Source organism: Pan troglodytes, chromosome 7 (assembly GCF_028858775.2).
Source record: "Pan troglodytes isolate AG18354 chromosome 7, NHGRI_mPanTro3-v2.0_pri, whole genome shotgun sequence".
Lineage (NCBI taxonomy): Eukaryota > Metazoa > Chordata > Mammalia > Primates > Hominidae > Pan > Pan troglodytes.
The window spans coordinates 104,692,975-104,716,092 of record NC_072405.2 but is presented as its reverse complement, the minus strand read 5'-3'; the positions used below and the strand labels follow the sequence as shown (position 1 = coordinate 104,716,092).

Genomic DNA, 23,118 nt, shown 5'->3' with positions numbered 1-23,118 from the left:
AACCTTAAAAGAAACTACCGAACTGTTTTCCAAAGTAGAGATACCATTTTTCATTCCCACTAGCAGTGTATTAGAGCCCCAGTTGCTCCTCATCCTCCCCAGAACTTGGTATTGCAAGTTTTTAAATGTTAGGCATTCTAATAGGTCCCCAGTTTTTGATAGACCACGGAAGTATGACTCACTTAAAGATTGTGTGTAGTGGTTAGTAATTGGTATAGTCCAATTTTGAACCCATGCTTTTTCCATTAACATTTTTATTTTTGAATTTAATCTATTTCTCTTTGTTCTTGCCCAGGCCTAGTGCAGTGGCGCAATCTCGGCTCACTGCAACCTCCATCTCCTGGGTTCAAGTGATTCTCCTGCCTCAGCCTCCCCAGTAGCTGGGATTACAGGCGTGCACCACTACGCCTGGCTAATTTTTTATATTTTTAGTAGAGACGGGGTTTCACTGTGTTAGCCAGGATGGTCTTGATCTCCTGACCTCGTGATCTGCCCGTCTCGACCTCCCAAAGTGCTGGGATTACAGGTGTGAGCCACCGCGCCTGGCCAAAAGGTTTATAAATAGGGAACTGGCAAGTTTTCTGTGTTAAGTTTTTTTTTTTTTTTTTTTTGAGATGAAGCCTTACTCTGTCCTTCAAGCTGGAGTGCAGTGGCGTGATTTCGGCTCACTGCAACCTCTGCTCCCAATCGTTTAAGTGATTCTTCTGCCTCACCTCCTCCCGACTAGCTGGGATTGCAGGTGTGTGCTGCCACCCCCAGTAAATTTTTGTATTTTTTTTTAGTAGAGACCGGGTTACCCTATGTTGGCCAGGCTGCTCTTAAACTCCTGACCTCAAGTGATCCACCACCTTCGGCCTCCCAAAGCACCCAGATTACAGGTGTGAGCCACCACACCCAGCCTCTTGTGTTAAATTTTATAAAATGATTATTTGGGGGAATTTTTTTTTTTTAAGATCTTGAAGCTTAGCTTTAAAAGGAGTTGGTAACTATTGACGGTTCTTTGTTATATTTGTGTACAAAGACACACCAAAGTACTTCTTAGCATTTTTAAAAATGATGGAGTAAGTTTTATTCTGTCTGAAGTGAGTTCATTTATCATACCAGTTTTATACACTCATATTTTAAGATAATATCTTCTCTTTATTTTCTTTATTTACAGTTCTTTAAGGAAAAACAGTAGTGCTCTGCATAGTTTACTGAAACGAGTGGTCAGCACATTTAGTAAGGACACAGGAGAGCTTGCATCTTCATTTTTAGAATTTATGAGACAAATTCTTAACTCTGACACAATTGTAAGTATGTGTGTGTTTGTGTATATTTGTATGTATGTGTTTGGTGTTTCTTAAATTTGAAATCTTTGGCCAAGTACGGTGGCTCACATCTGTAATCTCAGCACTTTGGTGGGCTGAGGTGGGAGGATCTCTTGGGGCCAGGAGTTTGAGACCAGCCTGGGCAAAATAGTGAGACCCTGTCTCGAAAAAAAGAGAAATACTTTGCCGTAAGTTAAATCACTTTATATATTAAATATCCAACATAAAAAAGATCACTTTAGTTCATTTTATTTTATTTTATTTTAGATAGAGTCTCACTCTGTCATCCAGACTGGAGTGCGGTAGCACGATCTCGGCTCACTGCAACCTCCACATACTGGGTTCAAGTGATTCTCCTGCCTCAGTCTCCTGAGTAGCTGGGATTACAGGCACCTGCTGCCATGCCCAGCTAATTTTTTGTACCTTTTTAGTAGAGATGGGATTTCACCATGTTGGCCAGGCTGGTCTTGAACTCCTGATCTTAGGTGATCTGCCCACCTCGGCCTCCCAAAGTGCTGGGATTACAGGCATGAGCTACCGCACCTGGCCAAGTGCCTTCATTTCAAAATAATTCTTAGATGAGTGTGGTGGCACGTGCCTCTAATCCCATCACTTTGGGAGGCTGTGGTAGGATCGCTTGAGCCCAGGAGTTTGAGATCAACCTGTACAACACAGCAAAACTCTGTCTCTAGAAACAACAAAAATTAGCCAGATGTGGTGTGCCCACCAGTAGTCCCATCTATTTGAGAGGCTAAGATTGGAGGATAGCTTGAGTCCAGGAGTTGGAGACTGAACTTAGCTATGATTGTGTCACTGCAGTCTAGTCTGGGTGACAGAGCAAGACACTGTCTCAAAAAAGAAAAAAATTTATGACATTGAGTTACCTTGCTAGGGCAACTCAGAATAATGAAGTTTTGTTAGTCTCTTTGTTATTTACTTATTTTTGTTACTTAATTTACTGATTGTTTTGGATGTTGTGATTTTGGGATAACTGTAAAGTTTATTATGCTTTAGTATTTTTGGTCTATCATACAAATATGAATTAAAGATTATTTTCCCCACTCTAAAATCTTATTGTTAAAATTTAATTAAGATTTCTCTCATTAGTGTTTTCCAAAGTCATGGTATATTATGAGCACAATTCCAGAAGCCATTAATATGCCTGCCTTACTTAGTTTGGTGGCATGTGCCTCTAGTCCCAGCTGCTCAGGAGGCAGAGTTGGGGAAATCACTTGAACCTATGAGTTCAAGGTTGCAGTGAGCTATGATCGTGCCAGTGTATTTCAGCTTGGATGAAAGAGTGAGGCTCTCTTTCTCTCCCTGTTTTTTTCCTGAGACGAGGTCTCACTCTGGTGCCCAGGCTGGAGTACAGTGGTGTGATCATGGCTCACTGCAGCCTTGACTTCCTTAGGCTTAGGTGATCCTTCCACCTAAACCTCCTGAGTAGCTGGGACTATAGATGTGCACCATCACACCCGGCTAATTTTTGTATTTTTAGTAGAGATGGGATTTTGCCATGTTGCCCAGGCTGGTCTTGAACTCCTGGGCTCAAGCAATCCACCTGTCTCAGTCTCCAAAAGTGCTGGGATTACAGGCATGAGCCACCATGCCTGGCCAACTCGTCTCTTAAAATAAGAAAAATAGGCCGGGCATGGTGGCTCACTCCTGTAATCCTAGCACTTTGGGAGGCCAAGGTGGGTGGATCACTCGAGGTCAGGAGTTCGAAACCAGCCTGGCCAACATGGTGAAACCTCGTCTCTACTAAAAATACAAAAAATTAGCTGGGCTTGGTGGTGGATGCCTGTATCCCAGTGCTTGAACCCCGGAGGCAGAGGTTGCAGTGAGCTGAGATTGTGCCATTGCACTCCAGCCTGGGCAACAAAGTGCGACTCCATCTCAAAAAAAAGAAAAAGAAAGAAAGAAAGAAAAACAGGTTAGGCAGGGTGGCTCACACTTGTAATCTCAGCATTTTGGGAGGTTGAGGTGGGAGGATTGCTTGAGCCCAGGATTTGAGATTAACCTAGGTAACATAGTGAGACCCCATCTATATGAAAAATTTTAAATTACCTGGGCATGGTGGCACGTGCTTGTAGTCAGTCCCAGGTACTTGGGAGGATGAGATGCAAGGATCACTTGATCCTGGGGAGGTCAAGGCTGCAGTGAGCTATGATTGTGCCCCTGTACTGCAGCCTGGGTGACATAGCGAGACCCTGTCTCAACAGCAACAAAAAAACAAGGCTAAAGATTTTATACAATGTTTAGGTAGGCATACGGCCCTCTACCATAAGTGTATGTGACAATATGGATGGTTTTCTTATCATGAAGCAAGATTTATTTTGCTAGAAGGATTTTCTGGTATTGAAATGTTATCACTCCAGAATTCACTTTATTATGTAGCATACTTTTTAAAGCAGAAAATATTAACTTTTCTATGTGACAGAATATAGTCTTAAATATGATAGTTACTGTTTTCTTTAGTTGTTTGTATTATCTTCAGAAAGATAATTTCAGGTTTCATCAGTTCTTTGTTATAGCAAGCATTTTATTAATTCTTGAGCATCAGTCAGTGTGTCACATGTCCTACAACTGCCAGTGTTTTGCCATTCGGTATTTTGTTGAAAAGTCTTGGTGCCAGTAAAATATATGTTTGCTTATTTAAATATTTTGTGTGTCTTACTCAAAGAAAACATACTTCACCTTTCATCTAAATCCTTCTTAAAACTAGCCATTTGTACTGATGTAAAAATCAAAACATTGAAAGATTGCAGCATATGGCTTAGATAATATGAATAAGTGTGGATGCATCTTTGTAAATTTCTCTGTTCTCAAATTTAACTTATGTGTGACATTTACAGGGATGCTGTGGAGATGATAATGGTCTCATGGAAGTAGAGGGAGCTCATCCATCACGGACGATGAGTATTAATGCTGCAGAGTTAAAACAGCTTCTACAAAGCAAAGAAGAAAGTCCAGAAAATTTGTTCCTTGAACTAGAGAAGCTTGTTTTGGTAAAAAAGAAAAAACAGAGCGTTCCTAAGGCCTATTTTCCTCTCAGTTTGACTAGTACAAGTATTTCGTAGTGACCTTTTTTAAAATAGTGAATCTTTAGCTGGGTGTTTGTACCATTTCAAATAACTCTTTGAATTAATAATTTGAAGTGAAGTCCTCCATCCTGTTATGAATTTTAAGGAGTACATGAAGACAGTACTTTTTGAATTGTCTGTTCCTTGGAAGCAGGGTACCCTCTGCTGCTATTGTTTAGAAATAAAATGACAAGTGTTTTGGTGTTTGTTTTATTTTAATGTGTTTAATGTTAATAATTTCTCGACAGTGTTCCAAATTTCTTAGTAATAATACATATAGCCTTTTCTACTAAAGAGTCAGTAGGTTTACAGACATAAGTTTTACCTGCACCTTCTTATTCTGCCTTTATTTGTATCTAGGAACATTCAAAAGATGATGACAATCTGGATTCTTTGTTGGACAGTGTAGTTGGACTTAAGCAGATGCTGGAGTCATCAGGTGACCCTTTACCTCTCAGTGACCAGGATGTAGAACCAGTACTTTCAGCTCCAGAATCTCTTCAGAATCTGTTTAACAATAGGTAAAATACACAATGTTTTATGATTGAATAGCTGTTGGTTTTAAAATGGCTGCAGTCTAGGGGGTGCCAGCAAACGTTTTTTTCTATAAAGGGCCAGATAGTAAGAATTCTAGGCTTTGCAGGCCATACAGCCTCTGTTGTGTATTCTTCTTTAGTTTAGTTTTGTTTTTTTTTTTTAGTTTATACAAACCATGCTAGCTTGCAGGCTGTACAGAAACAAGCTAGCAGATAAAATCAGGGCATTGTTTTATTTTACTGAAAGGTCAAAACTTGTTACAGCAGAATTAGTTTTCAAGTTATTTGTTTTTGAGGATACTTAATTTTTAATTGCTTTTGGGAGTTTCTTTTTTAGGTACTACTTTTAATAATACTTCAGAAAGTAATAATTTTAATTGTACCTTCCACAGATTTTACTTGAAGGTAAGCTAAAAGACTGGGCGTGTTGGCTCACGACTATAAACCCAGCACTTCAGAAGGCTGAGGCAGGAAGATAGCTTGAGCTCAGGAGTTTGAGACTAGCCTGGGCAACATAGGGAGACCCTATCTCTACAAAAAAATTTTTTTTTAATTAGCTGGGTGTGGTGGTACACACCTGTGGTCTCAGCTACTAGGGAGGCTAAGGTGGGAGGATCACTTGAGCCCAGGAGATCAAGGTTGCAGTGAACTGTGATCGTGCCACTGCGCTCCAGCTGGGTAACAGCAAGACTGTGTCTCAAAAAAAAAAAATTGAAATTTGATTTTAGAATTCTGCTTTTCACCAGCTACTTTTCTTGTTCCAGGACTGCCTATGTGCTTGCTGATGTCATGGATGATCAGTTGAAATCTATGTGGTTCACTCCATTTCAGGCTGAAGAGATTGATACAGATCTGGATTTGGTATAAATTATTACTAAATATTTAGAAAAACGTTATTGTTTTTTCTGTTTCTTTATATATTGTTAGCATTATAATAGTTTCCATATTTTATGGCTGTTAAAGTCTACTTGGAAGCAAGTCCTACATTATTTTTATGCCACTTGCCCACTTTATGGCATCCAGAAAGTTTTTTCTCCTGCTTTTTTTGCTTCTTTCTAGTTAGTGATCTGTATTTTGAGGTTGTGACTTTTTTGTTAATTTTTTTTTTTTTTTTTTTTTTTTTTTTTGAGACAGAGTCTCACTCTGTCACCCAGGTTGGAGTGCAGTGGCACAATCTCAGCTCACTGCAACCTCCGCCTCCCAGGTTCAAGTGATTCTTCTGCCTCAGCCTCCTGAGTAGCTGGGATTACAGGCGTGCGCCACCACGCCTGGCTAATTTTTTTGTATTTTTAGTAGAGGCTGGGTTTTACCATGTTGGTCAGGCTGGTCTCAAACTCCTGACCTTGTGATCTGCCTACCTTGGCCTCCCAGAGTGCTGAGATTACAGGCGTGAGCCACCATGCCCAGCCAAAAAAAAATTTTTTTTTAATATAGATAAAGTCTCACTCTGTTACCCAGGCTGGTCTCACTCCGAGCCTTAAACAATCCTCTCTCTTTGGCCTCCCAAAGCGATGGGATTACAGGCGTGAGCCACCACATTTGGCCAGAGAATGTGACTTTTTTAAGGGAAAAATCACACTTTTGCATAAGTTCTATGAAGCACTTTGTTTTCTTACATTGACGGGGTGTAGAACAGGGAAAAGTATCCCACAAAACAACAGTTTATTCTTGCATTTGGGTTCAAGGAGAGGAATGGTTGTGCTATGGTGTGGCTCTCAGTTTGGAAACTTGTGAAGAATGTATTTGTTATAGTATAGTATGAATGGGAATTGACATTCTTAAACATAATGCTGAATAGGTAAGAGTATAATTAACTATTTAAAATTTATTGCAGTCTGTTCTATGCTTCTCAGAGATGTGGTAAGGAGAATTATTTTAGCCACATCTTATTATACAGTACATTGTTCCTTTTCTTTATCAAAGAAACATACTGGTGTTCATCATGTACAATAAAACTAAGAGAATGATTTGCTTCACATTTGTATTTAGTGTGTTGAGGGCTGCTTTTCCTTTTTTAAAAAACCACATACAATTCAATTAAAAGTGCATTAAAAATTAATTTCTTTTTAGTGCAAGCTGTTCAGTGGTTCTTTAAAACTGTCCTCTCTAGTAGAATTTTATGCAATAATGCAAATATTTTGTAGTCTGCCCTGTCCAAAACAGTAGCCTCATGTTCCTGTTGTACAATTGAAATGTGGATGACTAGGGAACTGAATTTTATTTTGATTTAATTTTGATTAATTTAGATAGGCACATGTTGTTAGTGGCTACCACGTTGGGCAGCACAGGTATAAAATATTTGTTAAAAGTTACTAATTTTTTAACTTTAAGTTGAATCACAACTGTCTTGTGATGATAATTGTAACCCTGTGGATTAGAGAAATTTTAGGTATCTTACATTTGATAAATTTGAATAAAACCTAAGTAAACTGAATGTTGATTTCCCTGAAATTAAACTTAGATGGGAACCTCATTAAATGCATAGAGCTTTTGGGAATCTGTGGCACAGAATCTTTTTGTAATAGAAATGTTGACTATATAAGGCTGGCAGAGTATGTTATTTTCAGATTCTTTTTTTGGAAAAGTTCAGGAGATATTACAGTGTTAATTTATATAGACAAATACTGAGTTTCCTGCTCAGGCATCAAAGGTCTCCTAGATTAATAGCCCTGCTTTGAAGAATGCCACACACAAAAAAAGTAGCATTACTAAGGTGTGTGTGTGTGTTTGTTTTTAAACTACCAATGGCATTTGCTTTTTGAAAAGATGAGGGAAAGAGGTAGATCTATAATTTATTTCTTATGAGAGGCAAATATAATTTATAGGTAATAAGAATTTCTGTAGTCAAATGTTATGCTAATAATTACATTTAACATGTATTTTGTTTCATTATTATGACTGCAGGTAAAGGTTGACTTAATTGAACTCTCTGAAAAATGCTGTAGTGACTTTGATTTGCACTCAGAATTAGAGCGCTCATTTTTGTCAGAACCATCATCTCCAGGAAGAACCAAGACTACTAAAGGATTCAAACTTGGGAAGCACAAGCATGAGACCTTTATAACGTCAAGGTAAAATTTATTCCACTGAAGATCTCAAATGTCATCATATAAGCTTATGTATTTTAGTGTATTTTAAGATAGACACATGTGGCCGAGCGCGGTGGCTCACGCCTGTAATCCCAGCACTTTGGGAGGCCGAGGTCAGGAGATCGAGACCATTCTGGCTAACATGTTGAAACCCTGTCTCTACTAAAAATAAAAAATAAAAAATTAGCTGGTCGTGGTGGTGGGTGCCTGTAGTCCCAGCTACTCAGGAGGCTGAGGCAGGAGAATGGTGTGAACCCGGGAGGTGGAGATTGCATTGAGCTGAGATGACGCCACTGCGCTCCAGCCTGGGCGACAGAGCAAGACTCTATCTCTCAAAAAAAAAAAAAAAAAGACACATGCTATTAAACTAGAAAGGAAATTAACATAGCATTCGAATCATGAACATTGTTTGGATTTTTTAAATTTAAACATAATAATTTGGCCAGGATATACCCAGTACATTTGTTATATTGTTTTCTACAAGATTTTGGAAGGTTTGAATAAGAAGTGAACTGGATTATTTTAAAACATTGTTATTCATAACAATGAAATGTGAGTACCTTTCTTAGCTAGTTTGTTATATTATCCCAGAAGTATGATAGATACTTGCAAAGTTAACAGAATTGGAGTACAAAAAAATTGAAATATAATTTTGGGTATTATAAAGATTATTTTTGCCAGAAATCTGAAAGAAAAATGTTTTATGGCATGTTTTTGTTTTAATAGTGGAAAATCTGAATACATTGAACCTGCCAAAAGAGCTCATGTTGTGCCACCACCAAGAGGAAGGGGCAGGGGAGGATTTGGACAGGGTATACGACCTCATGATATTTTTCGTCAGAGAAAACAGAACACAAGTAGACCACCATCTATGCATGTGGATGACTTTGTTGCTGCTGAAAGTAAAGAAGTGGTTCCTCAAGATGGAATACCTCCACCAAAACGGCCACTCAAAGTATCACAGAAGATTTCTTCCCGTGGTGGGTTTTCAGGCAATAGAGGAGGACGGGGTGCTTTCCACAGTCAGAATAGGTTTTTCACACCACCTGCTTCAAAAGGTAACTAATTAGTATGTATTTTCTAATGGGTTAGAATATTGGAATGTTAAAATATTGAATGAAAGTGATTTAGATGGAAGAGATTCAGATAAACCGTTTTCCTGTTGCTGCAGTTGAGCCACCTCTGGACTAGTGGTACTGTTTGCAGAGTACTCTATTGGATAGAAGAAAGAAACTTTTTTTCAATGAACCTTTCATGCATTGTACTTTTAATAATGAGTTTAGAAGTCTTGGCTAATTATTCCCCCCAGCCTTTTTTTTTTTTGAGACAAGAGTCTTGCTCTGTCGCCCAGGTTGGGGTGCGGTGGTGTGATCTCAGCTCACTACAAACTCTGCCTCCCTGGTTCAAGTGATTTTCCTGCCTCAGCCTCCCAAGTATCTGGGACTACAGGCATGCACCACAATGCCCAAGTAATTTTTGTATTTTTAGTAGAGACGGGTTTTCGCCGTGTATGGCAGGCTAGTCTCAAACTCCTGACCTCAAGTGATTCACCCCCCTTGGCTTCCCAAAGTGCTGGGATTACAGGCATGAACCACCGTGCTCAGCCTTATTTTCCTTTTTACATTGAGAATTATACATTTTCTGAGTAATACCCTTACATTATTTTCACAATTATGCTTAACAGTTTTCTTAAGATTGTTCTGTGCAGTTCACCATTAATCTGCCTAATCTGCTTGTTTTCTAGTGTTCTATTTAGTCTGTTTGAAATTGTTACAAGATTTTTTTTTTTTTTTTTTTTTTTGGAGACAGAGTTTCGCTCTTGTTGCCCAGGCTGGAGTGCAATGGCGCAATCTCGGCTCACTACAGCCTCTGCCTCCTGGGTTCAAGCGATTCTCCTGCTTCAACCTCCCAAGTAACTGGGATTATAGGCATGCGCCACCACACCCGGCTAATTTTTATATTATTAGTAGAGACGGGGTCTCACCATGTTGGCCGGGCTGGTCTCGAACTCCTGACCTCAGGTGATCCACCCACCTCAGCCTCCCAAAGTGCAGGGATTACAGGCGTGAGCTACTGCACCTGGCCTTACAAGATTTTAGAAACTAGGGATACTTACAGAAATTATACTTTAGTAGTGGATTGATAAACATGTTTTCATACCTGCTGAGTTAGGAGGGTGAGAGTGAAAGAGAATCTGTGTTTATATTAATAACAAACACTTAGATTAGATGTGTCAGGAACTGTTATAAGCACTTTACATATTATAACCTCACGTCAACCCCATGAGGCAAGTTCTCTTAGTACTCCCAATTTGCAGAAGAGAAAATTGTCAGTCAGCTGACCAGGGCACATAAATACAAGTGGTAGAACCAGTATTTGATCCCTGGCAGTTTGGCTCTAGAGCCTCTGCTCTTGTCACTATATAGTACAGTCAGTTTGCAGAATTTCAGTTTCTTTTCCATTCTTTTGAAGATTAAGAAAAATCTGTCATTTAAAAGAATCCAACTGAAGTTGTGATAAAAGTGATTTTGATTGTGCTGTTTGTGTTTAGGAAACTACAGTCGTCGGGAAGGAACAAGAGGCTCCAGTTGGAGTGCTCAGAATACTCCTCGAGGAAATTACAATGAAAGTCGTGGAGGCCAGAGCAATTTTAACAGAGGCCCTCTTCCACCATTACGACCCCTTAGTTCTACAGGTATACATCCTTGCTACTTGATATTGCTGAGAGAAGGGGAGTAAATTCCTCCTTTAAAATTGTTGATATCATATACAGAGGGGGCTGGGGTGCTAATCTCCCCATCTCCTTGCTCCACACAGTCAAAAATCTAAGTATAACTTTGACTTCCCCAAAACTTAACTACTCCTAGTATGCTGTTGACTGGAAGCCTTACAGATAACATAAACAGTTGATTGACACATATTTTATATGTTATATATATATTATATAATGTGTTACAATTAAATAAGCTGGAGAAAAGAAAATGTTATTAAGAAAATCATAAGGAAGAGAAAATACATTTACTATTAAGTGGAAGTGGATCTTCATAAAGGTCATAACATTCCATAGGCTGAGGAAGAGGAGGGGAGGTCTTACTTTCTTAGGAGCAGCAGAGGTGGAAGAAAATCCTCATATAAGTGGACCCAGGCAGTTGAAACCCATGTTGTTCAAGGGTCAACTGTACTCTCATTCTGGAAGAGAATATTTTAGAGTATAGACTTAAAGTTCTAAAGTTTATATCCTTGAATGAATGCCCAATATACATCTTCTATAAAAATAATCAAATGTTTAGTTTCTGAACTGTTTGTATAATCTGAACAGTTTCATGGTGATGTGCGCTTATTTTTATGTTTCAGTAATGAAAGCCAATGCTTAAGGTATCTTTCTGACCACAAAGTATTTTAATAACAGAGATACCTTTATACAGCATATATTTTTTTGGTTATAGTATTGTCTTAGGTGTGTAAGCACATAACCTTTTTTTTTAAAACATTTATCTAGTCCAGAATTTTACTTATCAGAAGTAGCTTTTGGTTTCAAATGCACATTTTAAAAAAATAATAGTTTTATTTAGGATATAATTCTCATATACCATATAGTTTACCTGTTTAAAATGTATAATTTAAAAATCTTTGGCCCATTCACCGTGCTTGCACGTGAGCTTTAAAAGAGAATAGAGTAATTCTTGGTTTGAGCTCAGTGTCGTAGATTAGTATTTATAATCTTGGAAAAGAAAGGACATTGGAACTAAAAACTGTATTCTTTCTTTTACAGGTTACCGCCCAAGTCCTCGGGACCGTGCTTCTAGAGGTCGTGGGGGACTTGGACCTTCCTGGGCTAGTGCAAATAGCGGCAGTGGAGGCTCAAGAGGAAAGTTTGTTAGTGGAGGCAGTGGTAGAGGTCGTCATGTACGCTCCTTTACACGATAAAAATCCTTTTGGGAACATCTTAACTGTATATGAACATTTCACGAGGACAATAAAAATAAGACATTGAAGGACCAATTTAGACTTAGCAGTTATCTGGAGACATCTGAGAGAATATTTTTATCTGAAGAAAGCAGATTTTGTTTGATACCTAACAAGATTTCAATAAAAATCCAAACTTTGTATGTACGTTTGTATATATTTTCCCTTTTTTGTATGACTATTTATTTAGAAAATTTCTAGGTGAAAAACTAAATGATGTTTTGTATTTTTCTTGCCTATAGCACAGATATTCTCAAACTTTCTCAGCTCATGACACTATTTAGTGCCTCAGTACTTTTTTCACAGCATACCTGGTCCAAAAGAAATATCTAATACTTGTGTTTATTAAGCAGTTAGATCCAACAGCTTAATAAGAATGTACATCATCACTACTAGTAACTGTGGACACTGCATGTCTCAAACCTTGGAATCAGTATCATTTTCTTTTCCTCTCTGCTTCTTGCACAGTACTTTTTATCAAACTGCTGAAAACCCAGTTTTGTAAAGATATGTTGTTATAGAAAGGAATATAATGCTATTTAATGTTGAAAATGTAAACTACCTCAAAGTAGTAGTTTATGTGATGTCCAACAGGTGTTGCTGTGTTTTTCTCAAAAATTTTAAAATATTGTGTGGCACCCATGTTAATTTGCTAAGGTGCCCTGCTACACAGTTTGGGAACCATGGCTGTACCAAAAGAAACAAAATACTCCTCTCCTTTGTATTAGAAATCTGAACTTTGCATTTCAGCTTTGGACCTACTGACACTATTTTATTATACAAATTATTTAAAGCCTAAAATAAGGAATATCCTAATACTATTATTTTGGGAATCAGAAACATCTAATAAAGCCGGACTTTATACATAGAAATAAAGCTTACAACTTTGAGAAAGTAGCCATATTTTCCCCAAGATACGTCTTAACACACTGAGTCTATATAAGTGGCATAAAATATAGAGTTATCTTAATCAGAAAAGGAGTGTATGAGTCTCATTCCATCCTTTTATCAATCTCTGTTTTGGAGAACTATTTGTGAGTGAATACAATCTTCATTAAGAAAACACTTTGAAGAAAAGCTTAGCTGTAAAGAATCAGAGGTTTAGGTGAAAGGTTATGGCAATCTTTTCATAACTAGTGGCCTTGAAAAACCCAAGTCTTGAGCTGCTGTAAGAAAATACCATAGACTGGGTGGCTTAAACAATAAAAATTTATTTCTCAAAGTTCTGGAGGCTTGGAAGTCCAAGATCAGGGTGTCAGCATGGTTGGGTTCCAGTGAGGGCTCTCTTCCTGGCTTGTATGCAGCTACCTTCTTAAGTGCTCACATAGTCTTTCCTTGGTGCTTGCTTGGAGAGAGAGCGAGCTCTTGGGTCTTTTTCTTCTTACAAAGGCACTGTTCCTACCATGCAAGTCTCATCCTCATGATCTAATCTAAATCACAGTACCTCCCAAAGGACCCACCCTTTTAGTACTACCACATTGAGGGTTAGGAGTTCAATATATGAATTTAGGGAAACACAAGACTCAGCTCATTGCATCAAGATAACTTAAATCCCCTTTGATCCTGAAACCTAATAGGCTCATTTTCCCCAAAGATATATTTTACACATTAGGTAAAATTCGAAATTTGCCCCAATGTCTGACACAAATACATGTAAAAAATAGTTAATGTTTCTTAAGTAACTGTGTTTCTTAAATAAGAACATGGCCATATATAGAAACGTAATTTCTTGGTTTGTTTTTTAGCATTAGGCTGGATATGATCTTTGAGAAATATCAGAAAGCTGTTTTTGCTGTTTGAGTTAATACCCAGTAATTCAGGCCAATAAAGGTAATAAATTATTAGTGTAGAAACAAATTAATGCCAGGCAAATTTAAAATGTCTTGAGTGACTACAAGTCCTAGATAAATGAGAAGGGAAGGAATCCACCATGTTGACCAGCCCTTACATGCAAAAATCACTTAGTCCTTATAACAATCCAGCATAGGTGGTATTATCCTAATTTTACAGATGGAGAAAGTTGAAGAGCTTGACTCAAGCATGGTAGAAACAGGATTTAAAATCAGGTTGGGTGGTTCATGCCTGTAATCCCAGCACTTTGGGAGGCTAAGGCAAGAGGATCACTTAAGCCCAGGAGTTTGAGACTAGCCCTGGCAATATAGTGAGACCCTGTCTCTACAGAAAATTTAAAAATTAGCTGAGTGAAGCTGGGCGTGGTGGCTCATGCCTGTAATCCCAGCACTTTGGGAGGCCTAGGCGGGCGAATCACCTGAGGTCGGGAGTTTGAGATCAGCCTTACCAACATAGTGAAACCCTGTCTCTACTAAAAATAAAAAAAATTAGCTGGACATGGTGGCACGCGCCTGTAATCCCAGCTACTCAGGAGGCTGAGACAGGAGAATTGCTTGAACCCAGGAAGTGGAGGTTGCAGTGAGCAGAGATCAAGCCACTATACTCCAGCTTGGGGGACAGAGCAAGACTCTATCTCAAAAAATAATAATAAAGAAAAAATTAGCTGAGTGTGATGGTGCATGCCTGTAGTCTCAGCTACTTGGGAGACTGAGGCAGGAGGATCACTTAAGCCCAGGAGGTCAAGGCTGCAGTGAGCCATGATTGCGCCACTGTACTCCAGCCTGGGTGACAGAGTGGAAAAAAAAATCAGATTGGAGCAGGGCACAGTGGTGGGCACTTGTGGTCCCAGCTACTCAGGAGGCTGAGGTGGGAGGATTGCTTAGGCCCAGGAGTTCATGTCCATCCTGGGCAACAAGAGCAAGACCCCCATCTCTAAGAAATAATAATAAAATCAGGTTGGCTAGCCCCTAATTCCTTACCTCTCCATCTTGGAGAAGAAGCGACTTTTCAGGTTAAGTGTGTTAGAGATCAAAATTAGTAATTCATCATAAGGCAGTGGAGTTTCAGAGACCCAACACTGTATTTTAGTTATTTCAGAAGTGAGCCTCAAAGAAGACATTTCAGGGAAAATTTTTGTTTGTTCGTTTGTTTGTTTGAGACAGAGTCTCACTGTCACCCAGGCTGGGGTGCAGTGGTGCTTTCCCGGTTTACTGCAACCTCTGCCTCCTGGGTTCAAGCGATTCTCCTGCCTCAGCCTCCCGAGTAGCTGGCATTATGGGCACCCACCACTATGCCCTGCTAATTTTTGTATTTTTAGTACAGACTGGGTTTCACCATGGTAGCCAGGCTGGTCTTGAACTCCCGATCTCAAGTGATCCACCTGCCTCAGCCTCCCAAAGTGCTGGGATTACAGGCATGAACAACTACACCCGGCCTATTTCAGGGTAAGTTTTGAGCGGCATTTAGAAATTAATGAAAGATGCAGAATTCCTTTGAGGACAAATTTAATCTGTAGAAGAGGAGTTGATAGAATGATTTGTGTTTATTTCCTAAGAATAAGAAAAAATACTATGAAATATTGTTATGCTTTATTTAAAAAGAATGTTGCAGGTAGTATTCTGTGTGAAGGAGTAGTAGGCACAGTTAGATTAGCTTTATTTCTTTTTAAAAAAGTAATTGCAAAAACCTGCAGGATGAGAATGTGAGAATGTAGGAACTAGAGTATGTCTCCTACGCATCTTCTGTGTTCCATATACCCTAGTACAGTGTGGGGAATATAAGGGTGACTAAGATATTTTTTGCCCTCAGGAAACTCACAGTCTAATAAAGGAAACAATTATGTAAACGTCTTTTTTTTTTTTTTTTGAGACGGAGTCTCGCTCTGTCGCCCAGGCTGGAGTGCAGTGGTGTGATCTTGGCTCACTGCAACCTCCGCCTCCCGGGTTCAAGTGATTCTCCTGCCTCAGCCTCCTGAGTGGCTGGGACTACAGTGGGGTCCCACCAGGCCTGGCTAATTTTTTATATTTTTAGTAGAGATGGGGGTTTCATCATGTTAGCCAGGATGGTCTCGATCTCCTGACCTCATGATCTGCCCTCCTCAGCCTCCCAAAGTTCTGGGATTACAGGCATGAGCCACCGTGCCTGGCCACATCATTTTTTTAAAAGAAAAGTTAATGAGATCTTAAGTGTATGAAGTGTATGTGGAACAATTCAGAATTCTTGAATAATCCAACCATTACATTTCTAACATTTTATTGTAGGTTTTCAAAAGTAACTATTTTTAAAATAGTATTTTAAGAAAAGGAAATCTTGGCATTAAAATTGTATAAAATCTTTTTGGAATTGCTTTTGCATAAAGACTAGTTTTTTGTTTTTTGTTTTGTTTTGTTTTGTTTTTTTGAGACAGAATCTCACTCTGTCACCCAGGCTGGAGTGCAGTGGCATGATCTCGGCTCACTGCAACCTCTGCCTTTCAGGTTCAAGTGATTCTTGTGCTTCAGCCTCCAAAGTAACTGGGACTACACTACAGGCACAAGCCACCATGCCTGGCTAGTTTTTTGTATTTTTAGTGGAGACGAGGTTTTGCCATGTTGGCCAGGCTGGTTTCGAACTCCTGGGCTCAAGTGATCTGCCCTCCTCGGCCTCCTAAAGTGCTGGGATTTCAAGCATGAGCCACTGTACCTGGCCTAAAGACTAGTTAAGCAGAAAAGATTATATATGCAATTTTAATTTTTATTATTTTAAATTCATAGGACAGATTAGGAGGTAATGAGTAGGATCTTGTAAGCGTCATATAACTTCATAATCTAGAGAAGGGGCTGCAAACTAAAGTACTAGCAATACACATTATTGTGTTAACCAATCTCCAGAACTCTTTTTTTTTTTTTTTTGAGACAAACTCTTGCTCTGTTGTCCAGGCTAGAGTGCAGTGGCATGATCTTGGCTCACTGCAACCTCCACCTCCCAGGTTCAAGTGATTCTCCTTCCTCAGCCTTCCTAGTAGCTGCGATTACAGGTGCACACCACCAGGCCCAGCTAATTTTTGTATTTTTAGTAGAGATGGGTTTTCACCATGTTGACCAGGCTGGTCTCGAACTCCTGCTCAAACTCCTGATCTCAAGTGATCTACCGCCTCGGCCTCCCACAGTGCTGGCTTAATAGGTATGAGCCACTGTGCCTGGCCAGAACTTTTTCATCTTTCAAAACTGAAATTCTATACCCATTAAACAACTCTGATTTCCCTGTCCCCCCAACCCCTGGCAACCGCCATTCTCCTTTTCGGTCTCTGTAAATTTGAGTACTCTAAATACCACATGTAAGTAGAACCGTATAAATTTGTCTTTTTGCAGCTGGCTTTTTTCACTTAGCATAATGTCCTCAAGGTTTATTCATGTAGCCTGTGTCAGAATTTTTTTTAAAGACTGAATAATATTCCATTGTGTGGATATGCCACATTTTGTTTATCATCGGTTGATGGACATATGGGTTGCTTCCACATTTTGGCTATTGTGAATAATGCTGCTATGAACATGAGTGTACAAATATCTTTTCAAGACCCTACTTATAATTTTGGGGGGTATATATCCAGAAGTGGAATTGCCTAATGACATGGTAATTCTGTTATTTTTAATTTTTGAGGAACCACCATACTGCTTTCCACAACAGCTGCACCATTTTACATTCCCATCAACAGTGCAAAGGGGTTCCAATTTCTCCACATCTTTGCCAACACTTGTTATTTTCTGTTTTGTTTTGGTTTTCATAATAGCCCTTTTAATGGTTGTGCTTCTGACTTTTAGGGAGAAGCCAAAAATCTGCATTATTGTGTAATCAGTTTTCAAATGTGCAATTAATTCAATTTAAAAATTAAAAACATTTTGTGAGCAGAACAAAAAATTATGCAGGACAAAATGTGCCCAGAGAGTTTCAACCTGAAGAATTTGATGATAGCATCTGTTTTAGAAATCACAATGGAATTTCTATAAAGAGTTATTTTTATTTGGGAAGGTGAAATGTGCCAGGTAAATCTGTGATGGGACTTGATGTTGTGGAGAAGTTCTTTGTGACCAAAAAGTCTGGTGTTGAGAACCAGTTCTATGCTCTACTAATTAGCTGTGCAACTTTAAATCGCTCCTCTTATCCTAAATTTCTTTCTTTTCTTTTTTTTTTTTTTTTTTTTTTTGTTGAGACAGAGTCTCGTTCTGTCACCCAGCCTGGAGCACACTGGCGTGATCTTGGCTCACTGCAACCTCCACCTCCTGGGTACAAATGATTCTCCTGCCTCAGCCTCCCGAGTAGCTGGGATTACAGGCGCCCACCACCATGTCTGGCTAAATTTTGTATTTTTAGTAGAGACGGGGTTTCACCATGTTAGTCAGGCTGATCTTGACCTCCTGACCTCAAATGATCCGTCCGCCTTGGCCTCCCAAAGTGCTGGGATTGCAGACATGATCCACCGCTCCTGGCCTATCCTAAATTTCTTTATCTGCTCTGCCTACATCAGTAGGTTATGGGGATTAAATAAGATTTGTATTTGATTTTTTTTTTACATGTAGAGCATTATTACTTTAAATTAGATCCTCCACTACCTAGACAAAAATATACTTAACATGCCTTACTTGCTAAGTTATTTCTGAAGCCAGAAATTAGTGCCTGCTTGATAAATAAGTGGAAATTATGTAAGTAGAATTATACTAATGTTTAATAGCTCTGCTGAACAATATTGATGTGGTTTTAGGGAGACTATTAGTTTGGGGACAGTTTTATAATGGTTTTTTGAACATAGATTCTAAGTGAGGATAGTCCAGTTTCTGTCTAAGCAGAATTTCCAGGATACTCAGGGCATATGGTAATATTTTTTAAATGTAAGGAGGTGGTAATTGCAGGGAACAGTGAGTAGTCTACTTTGGCCAGTGTAGGAATGTAGGGACAGTGTAGAGGGGATGGAGGGGAAGGTATGTTTGGAGACTGGGGTCAAATTATGAAAGGTCTTATTTGCTGTGCTAAGCCTTAGGGAGTAACTGAACTTTTTAAATGTGAGTGACATTTTCAGATTTGGTACTTTTATGAGCTTCTATCAGCCAGTCACTATGAAAGATGTTTTCACGTAACTCCTAATCAGAAGTATTCTTTTAAAAAGGGAACTAATGGGGGCAGTGGCTTATGTCTGTAATCCCACCATTTTGGGAGGCTGAGGCAGGAGGACCACTTGAGCCCAGGAGTCAGAGACCAGCCTGGGCAACATAGTGAGACCCCCCCATCTCTACAAAAATGTAAAAATAGCCCAGGTGTGGTGGTGCACATCTGTAGTCCCAGCTACTCAGGAGGCTGAGTGGGAGGGTTGCTTGGGCCCGGAAGATCAAGGCTGCAGTAAGCTGTGATTATGCCACTCCACTCCAGCCTGGGTGACACAGCAAGACCCTGTATCAAAAACTAAATAAATAAAAATTGAAAAAGTAAAAAAATTAAAAGAGAACTACTTTGGTGCAGCAGAGAGGAAGGATTAGAGAGGGAAGAGCCTGAAGGCCGACCAATAAAGAAGTTACAGGCCAGGCGCAGTGGCTCACGCCTGTAATCCCAGCACTTAGGGAGGCCGAGATGGGCAGATCATGAGGTCAGGAGATTGAGACCATCCTGGCTAACGCGGTGAAACCCCGTCTGTACTAAAAATACAAAAAAATTAGCCAGGTGTGGTGGTGGGCGCCTGTAGTCCCAGCTACTCGGGAGGCTGAGGCAGGAGAATTGCTTGAACCCATGAGGCAGAGTTTGCAGTGAGCCGAGATCACGCCACTGCACTGCAGCCTGGGTGACAGAGTGAAACTCCCTCTCAAAAAAAAGAAAAAGAAGTTACAGCAAAGTTCTCTACGAGCAATTCTCGAAAAGCAATCCCTAGACCAGCAGCTCAGCATCACCTGGAGATGTGTTAGAAATGCATATTCCTCCAGCCTGGGCAACATTGCAAGATCCTGTCTTTACAAAATATATATTAAAAAATTAACCAGGTGTGGTGGCGTGTGCCTGTAGTCCCAGATACTGGAGAGGTTGAGGCAAGCGGAGCCCTTGAACTCAGGAGGTCGAGGCTGAAGTAAGCCATGATCACGCGACACTGCACTTGAGCCTGGGCAATATAGGGAGATTTTGTCTCAAAAAAAAAAAAAAAAAAGCATTAATGAATATTCTTAAACATGACCCCAGGCCCAAGAGGGGAGGGGTTGGCAATGTGTGTGTGCTTTAACAAATCCTGCAAACAATTCTGTTAAAGTTTGATGCACCCTAAGGTTTGAGAACCACTGATCTATATCAATGGTTTTCTTTTCTTTCCTTTTTTTTTTTTTTTCTTTTTGTTGTTGTTGAGACAGAGTCTCGCTCTGTTGCCAGGCTGGAATGCAGTGGTGCGATCTCGGCTCCCTGCAACCTCTGCCTTCCGGGTTCAAGCTATTCTCCTGCCTCAGTCTCCCGAGTAGCTGGGACTACAGGTGCCTGCCAACGTGCCAGGCTAATTTTTGTATTTTTAGTAGAGATGGGGTTTCACCATGTTAGCCAGGATGGTCTCGATCTCTTGATCTCGTGATGCGCCCGCCTCAGCCTCCCAAAGTGCTGAGATTACATGTCAATGGTTTTCAAATTTAGGAATCATCTGGGGAGGTCTTTAAAAATGCAAGTTTTGGGGGCCTACACATCTCTTTTTAAAAAACTTCTCAGGAGATTCTAATAATTAGCCAGGTTTGGATACAGTGACCTAAATGAAAGTAATGTCCTCAGCTAGGATAGTGGTAATGGAGACAAAGGGATCATATAGAACAGATATTTGTCAGATACTGTAATACTGCTAGAATTAAATTAGGCCATGATGGCATAAAACTCAATAAAGCAGTTACTGTTCTGAAATAACTTTCTAATGGGAGAAGAGAGGGGCAGGTGCTTGGGAGCAGAATAAGGAAAATGTAGGTAGCATTTTGGAACAGCAGAATTGAAGCTCAAATGTCTGGAGGATTCCGGATGTGGTAAGTAGTGCCACAGGCTCCAAATGGATCACAGAGGGTGAAGGTGAATATGAAACGACAACTAGATTTGGCAATTTGGAAGATTTTATAAACTTTGTGGTGGCAATTTTATTGGAATGAGAATTTGAAGGTAAGGTAAGCAGAATCCGTAATGCTATTTGTTGGCATGATTGAGAAATGAAAGTATAGGCGATGGGTACTTTTTCAATTTGAACTGAAGAGAGATTGCTAAAAACTATCTGTATCAAAGCCATCCGCTCCTCAACTGTTTACATATAATGATTGACTTTGGATATATGGCCTTAGACTGTTATCTGCAGAGTCTAGTTATGTTTTTTGTGCTTCCACACTTTTGACTACAGACTTCTTTGAAATTCCATTTCTGATTATTGTGTTTTGTTATGTCTACTTTCATATCTGAGATGTTCTGTCGTCAGGCTGGAGTGCAGTGGCGCAATACGGCTCACTGCAACCTCTGCCTCCCAGGTTCAAGCAATTATCCTGTCTCAGCCTCCTGAGTAGCTGGGATTACAGGCGCCCGCCACCGTGGCTGGCTAATTTTTGTATTTTTAGTAGGGACGAAGTTTCACCATGTTGGCCAGGCTGGTCTCGAACTCCTGACCTCAGGTGATCCACTCTGCTCGGCCTCCCAAAATGCTGGGAGCCACTGCGCCCAGCCACATATTCTTGAGTTTAAAATGGAATAAGGTTTTGAGGTATTCATTTAGAAAAAAAATGCTGAATTACATGACTTATTTTAAAGCAATAGACAAAACTAAAATATTAGTTAAATAAACATTCTTAAACTTTTTTTCAAGTTAATAAATCTTGACAAATTATTTGAGTTGACAAACTGTGTTGTATTCCCCACTGAAGGTCTCTTGGTTTGCTAAGAGATACTTTAGGCATATTTTGGTAAAGCTTTGGTCCTCTTTAAGTCTGCAGCTGCTTTCAGTTGTTGCCTCTAGGAAGGATGCTTTTAGATGTTCTGGTAATCCTGGAATGGTAGAATTGCTACTTACTCTGATGAAACATTTCACTTGGCCCTTCCAGAACAAGTTAGGGTCCTCTGGAATCACTGTTCTCTTTAAGCTAAATAAGGAATCAAAAATAATTCACCTGAAAGCCCAAGTCATAGAAAATAAATATTATCCAAAACTGCTCTATAACCATGTGAAACTTATTAATTTTTTTTTAATTGAAGTGAAGTCTCACTATGTTGCTCAGGCTGGTCTTGAGCTCAAGCTGTCCTACTGCCTCAGCCTACCAAGTAGCTGGGATTACAGGCACGCACAAGCACACCCAGCTAGCATGTGAAACTTTAAAAAACTGTTCAATAATTTTCCCTCCGAAACTTACTTCGATGAAAAAGTAAGAAATTAGTAATGAATAGAGCTAGGTACTAATCCTGCCTTTGCCATTCTTTAACTTCTGTGTGATATGAACAAATCACTAGTGGGGTGTTATTTTCTCATATTCTGAAACATAAAATAGAAGTAGGAATGTGTGTGGTGGGAGGTGAATATGAATCAAAAGAGAAATGTATTACAGATATTTATTATAGAGTTAAAGTAAAAAATAACAGTCCAGAATTGATCAAGTGTAGTGGCTAGGAGACAAGTGGGATCACAACTGAAAAAGAAGGGTAATCAGACTAAAAGGAAGTGTCCAAATTATTTTTCTCCTCTCCACTCCTCCCACCCCAGCTGTAATGTTGATGCTGCTTAATCAATTAACTAACATTACCAATAAGTAATAACCAATTAATGTGTTAATTCAACATTATAGTTACAGAGACTTTTACCTCCAATATTTGTTACTGTTAACCCCAAGGCATAGTATAATGTCCTTATAAAAATATTTAGGGGTGACATACTTGGCATTGAATGATTAAAGAAGGAAATGAAACGAATACCAATATATTGGTATATACCAATATATTCATTTCCAAAGATATATGTATCCACATAATTGGACAAAGACTTTGATTTTTTTCTCTTGAGACAGGGTTTCATTCATGTTGCCCAGGCTGGTTTTGGACTCCTAGACTCAAGCGATTCTCCCCACTCAGCCTCCCAAAGTGCTGGCATTACAGTCATGAGCCACCACACCCAGGCCTAAATTGCATTTTATTAGTTTCCTTTAGAGATAATCCAAAATCAGACTATACACTTCTGCAGAAAAGTACTTTTGAACTACACATTACAGTGTCCTTTGCATTACCAGGTACTTCATGTTTAGTATTTGTTGAGTAACAGAAATCTTGTTTTTTAAACTTC

The 23,118-nt window shown here is 39.4% G+C and overlaps 1 protein-coding gene across 8 annotated transcripts in view; it reads left to right on the top strand.

The window, feature by feature from the left end:
- Positions 1-12,131, top strand: part of VIRMA (vir like m6A methyltransferase associated) — a 64,477-nt gene extending 52,346 nt beyond the window's left edge. For all 8 annotated transcript variants that reach the window (XM_519860.8, XM_024345233.3, XM_009455665.4 and 5 more), the window contains 8 exons: positions 1,160-1,292; positions 4,166-4,318; positions 4,754-4,914; positions 5,694-5,790; positions 7,834-8,000; positions 8,745-9,076; positions 10,570-10,713; positions 11,791-12,131. In XM_519860.8, the coding sequence (XP_519860.5) occupies positions 1,160-1,292; positions 4,166-4,318; positions 4,754-4,914; positions 5,694-5,790; positions 7,834-8,000; positions 8,745-9,076; positions 10,570-10,713; positions 11,791-11,945 (1,342 nt within the window). In that variant the 3' untranslated portion in view covers positions 11,946-12,131. The remainder of the gene's footprint in view (positions 1-1,159; positions 1,293-4,165; positions 4,319-4,753; positions 4,915-5,693; positions 5,791-7,833; positions 8,001-8,744; positions 9,077-10,569; positions 10,714-11,790) is intronic.
- Positions 12,132-23,118: the final 10,987 nt, after the last annotated feature.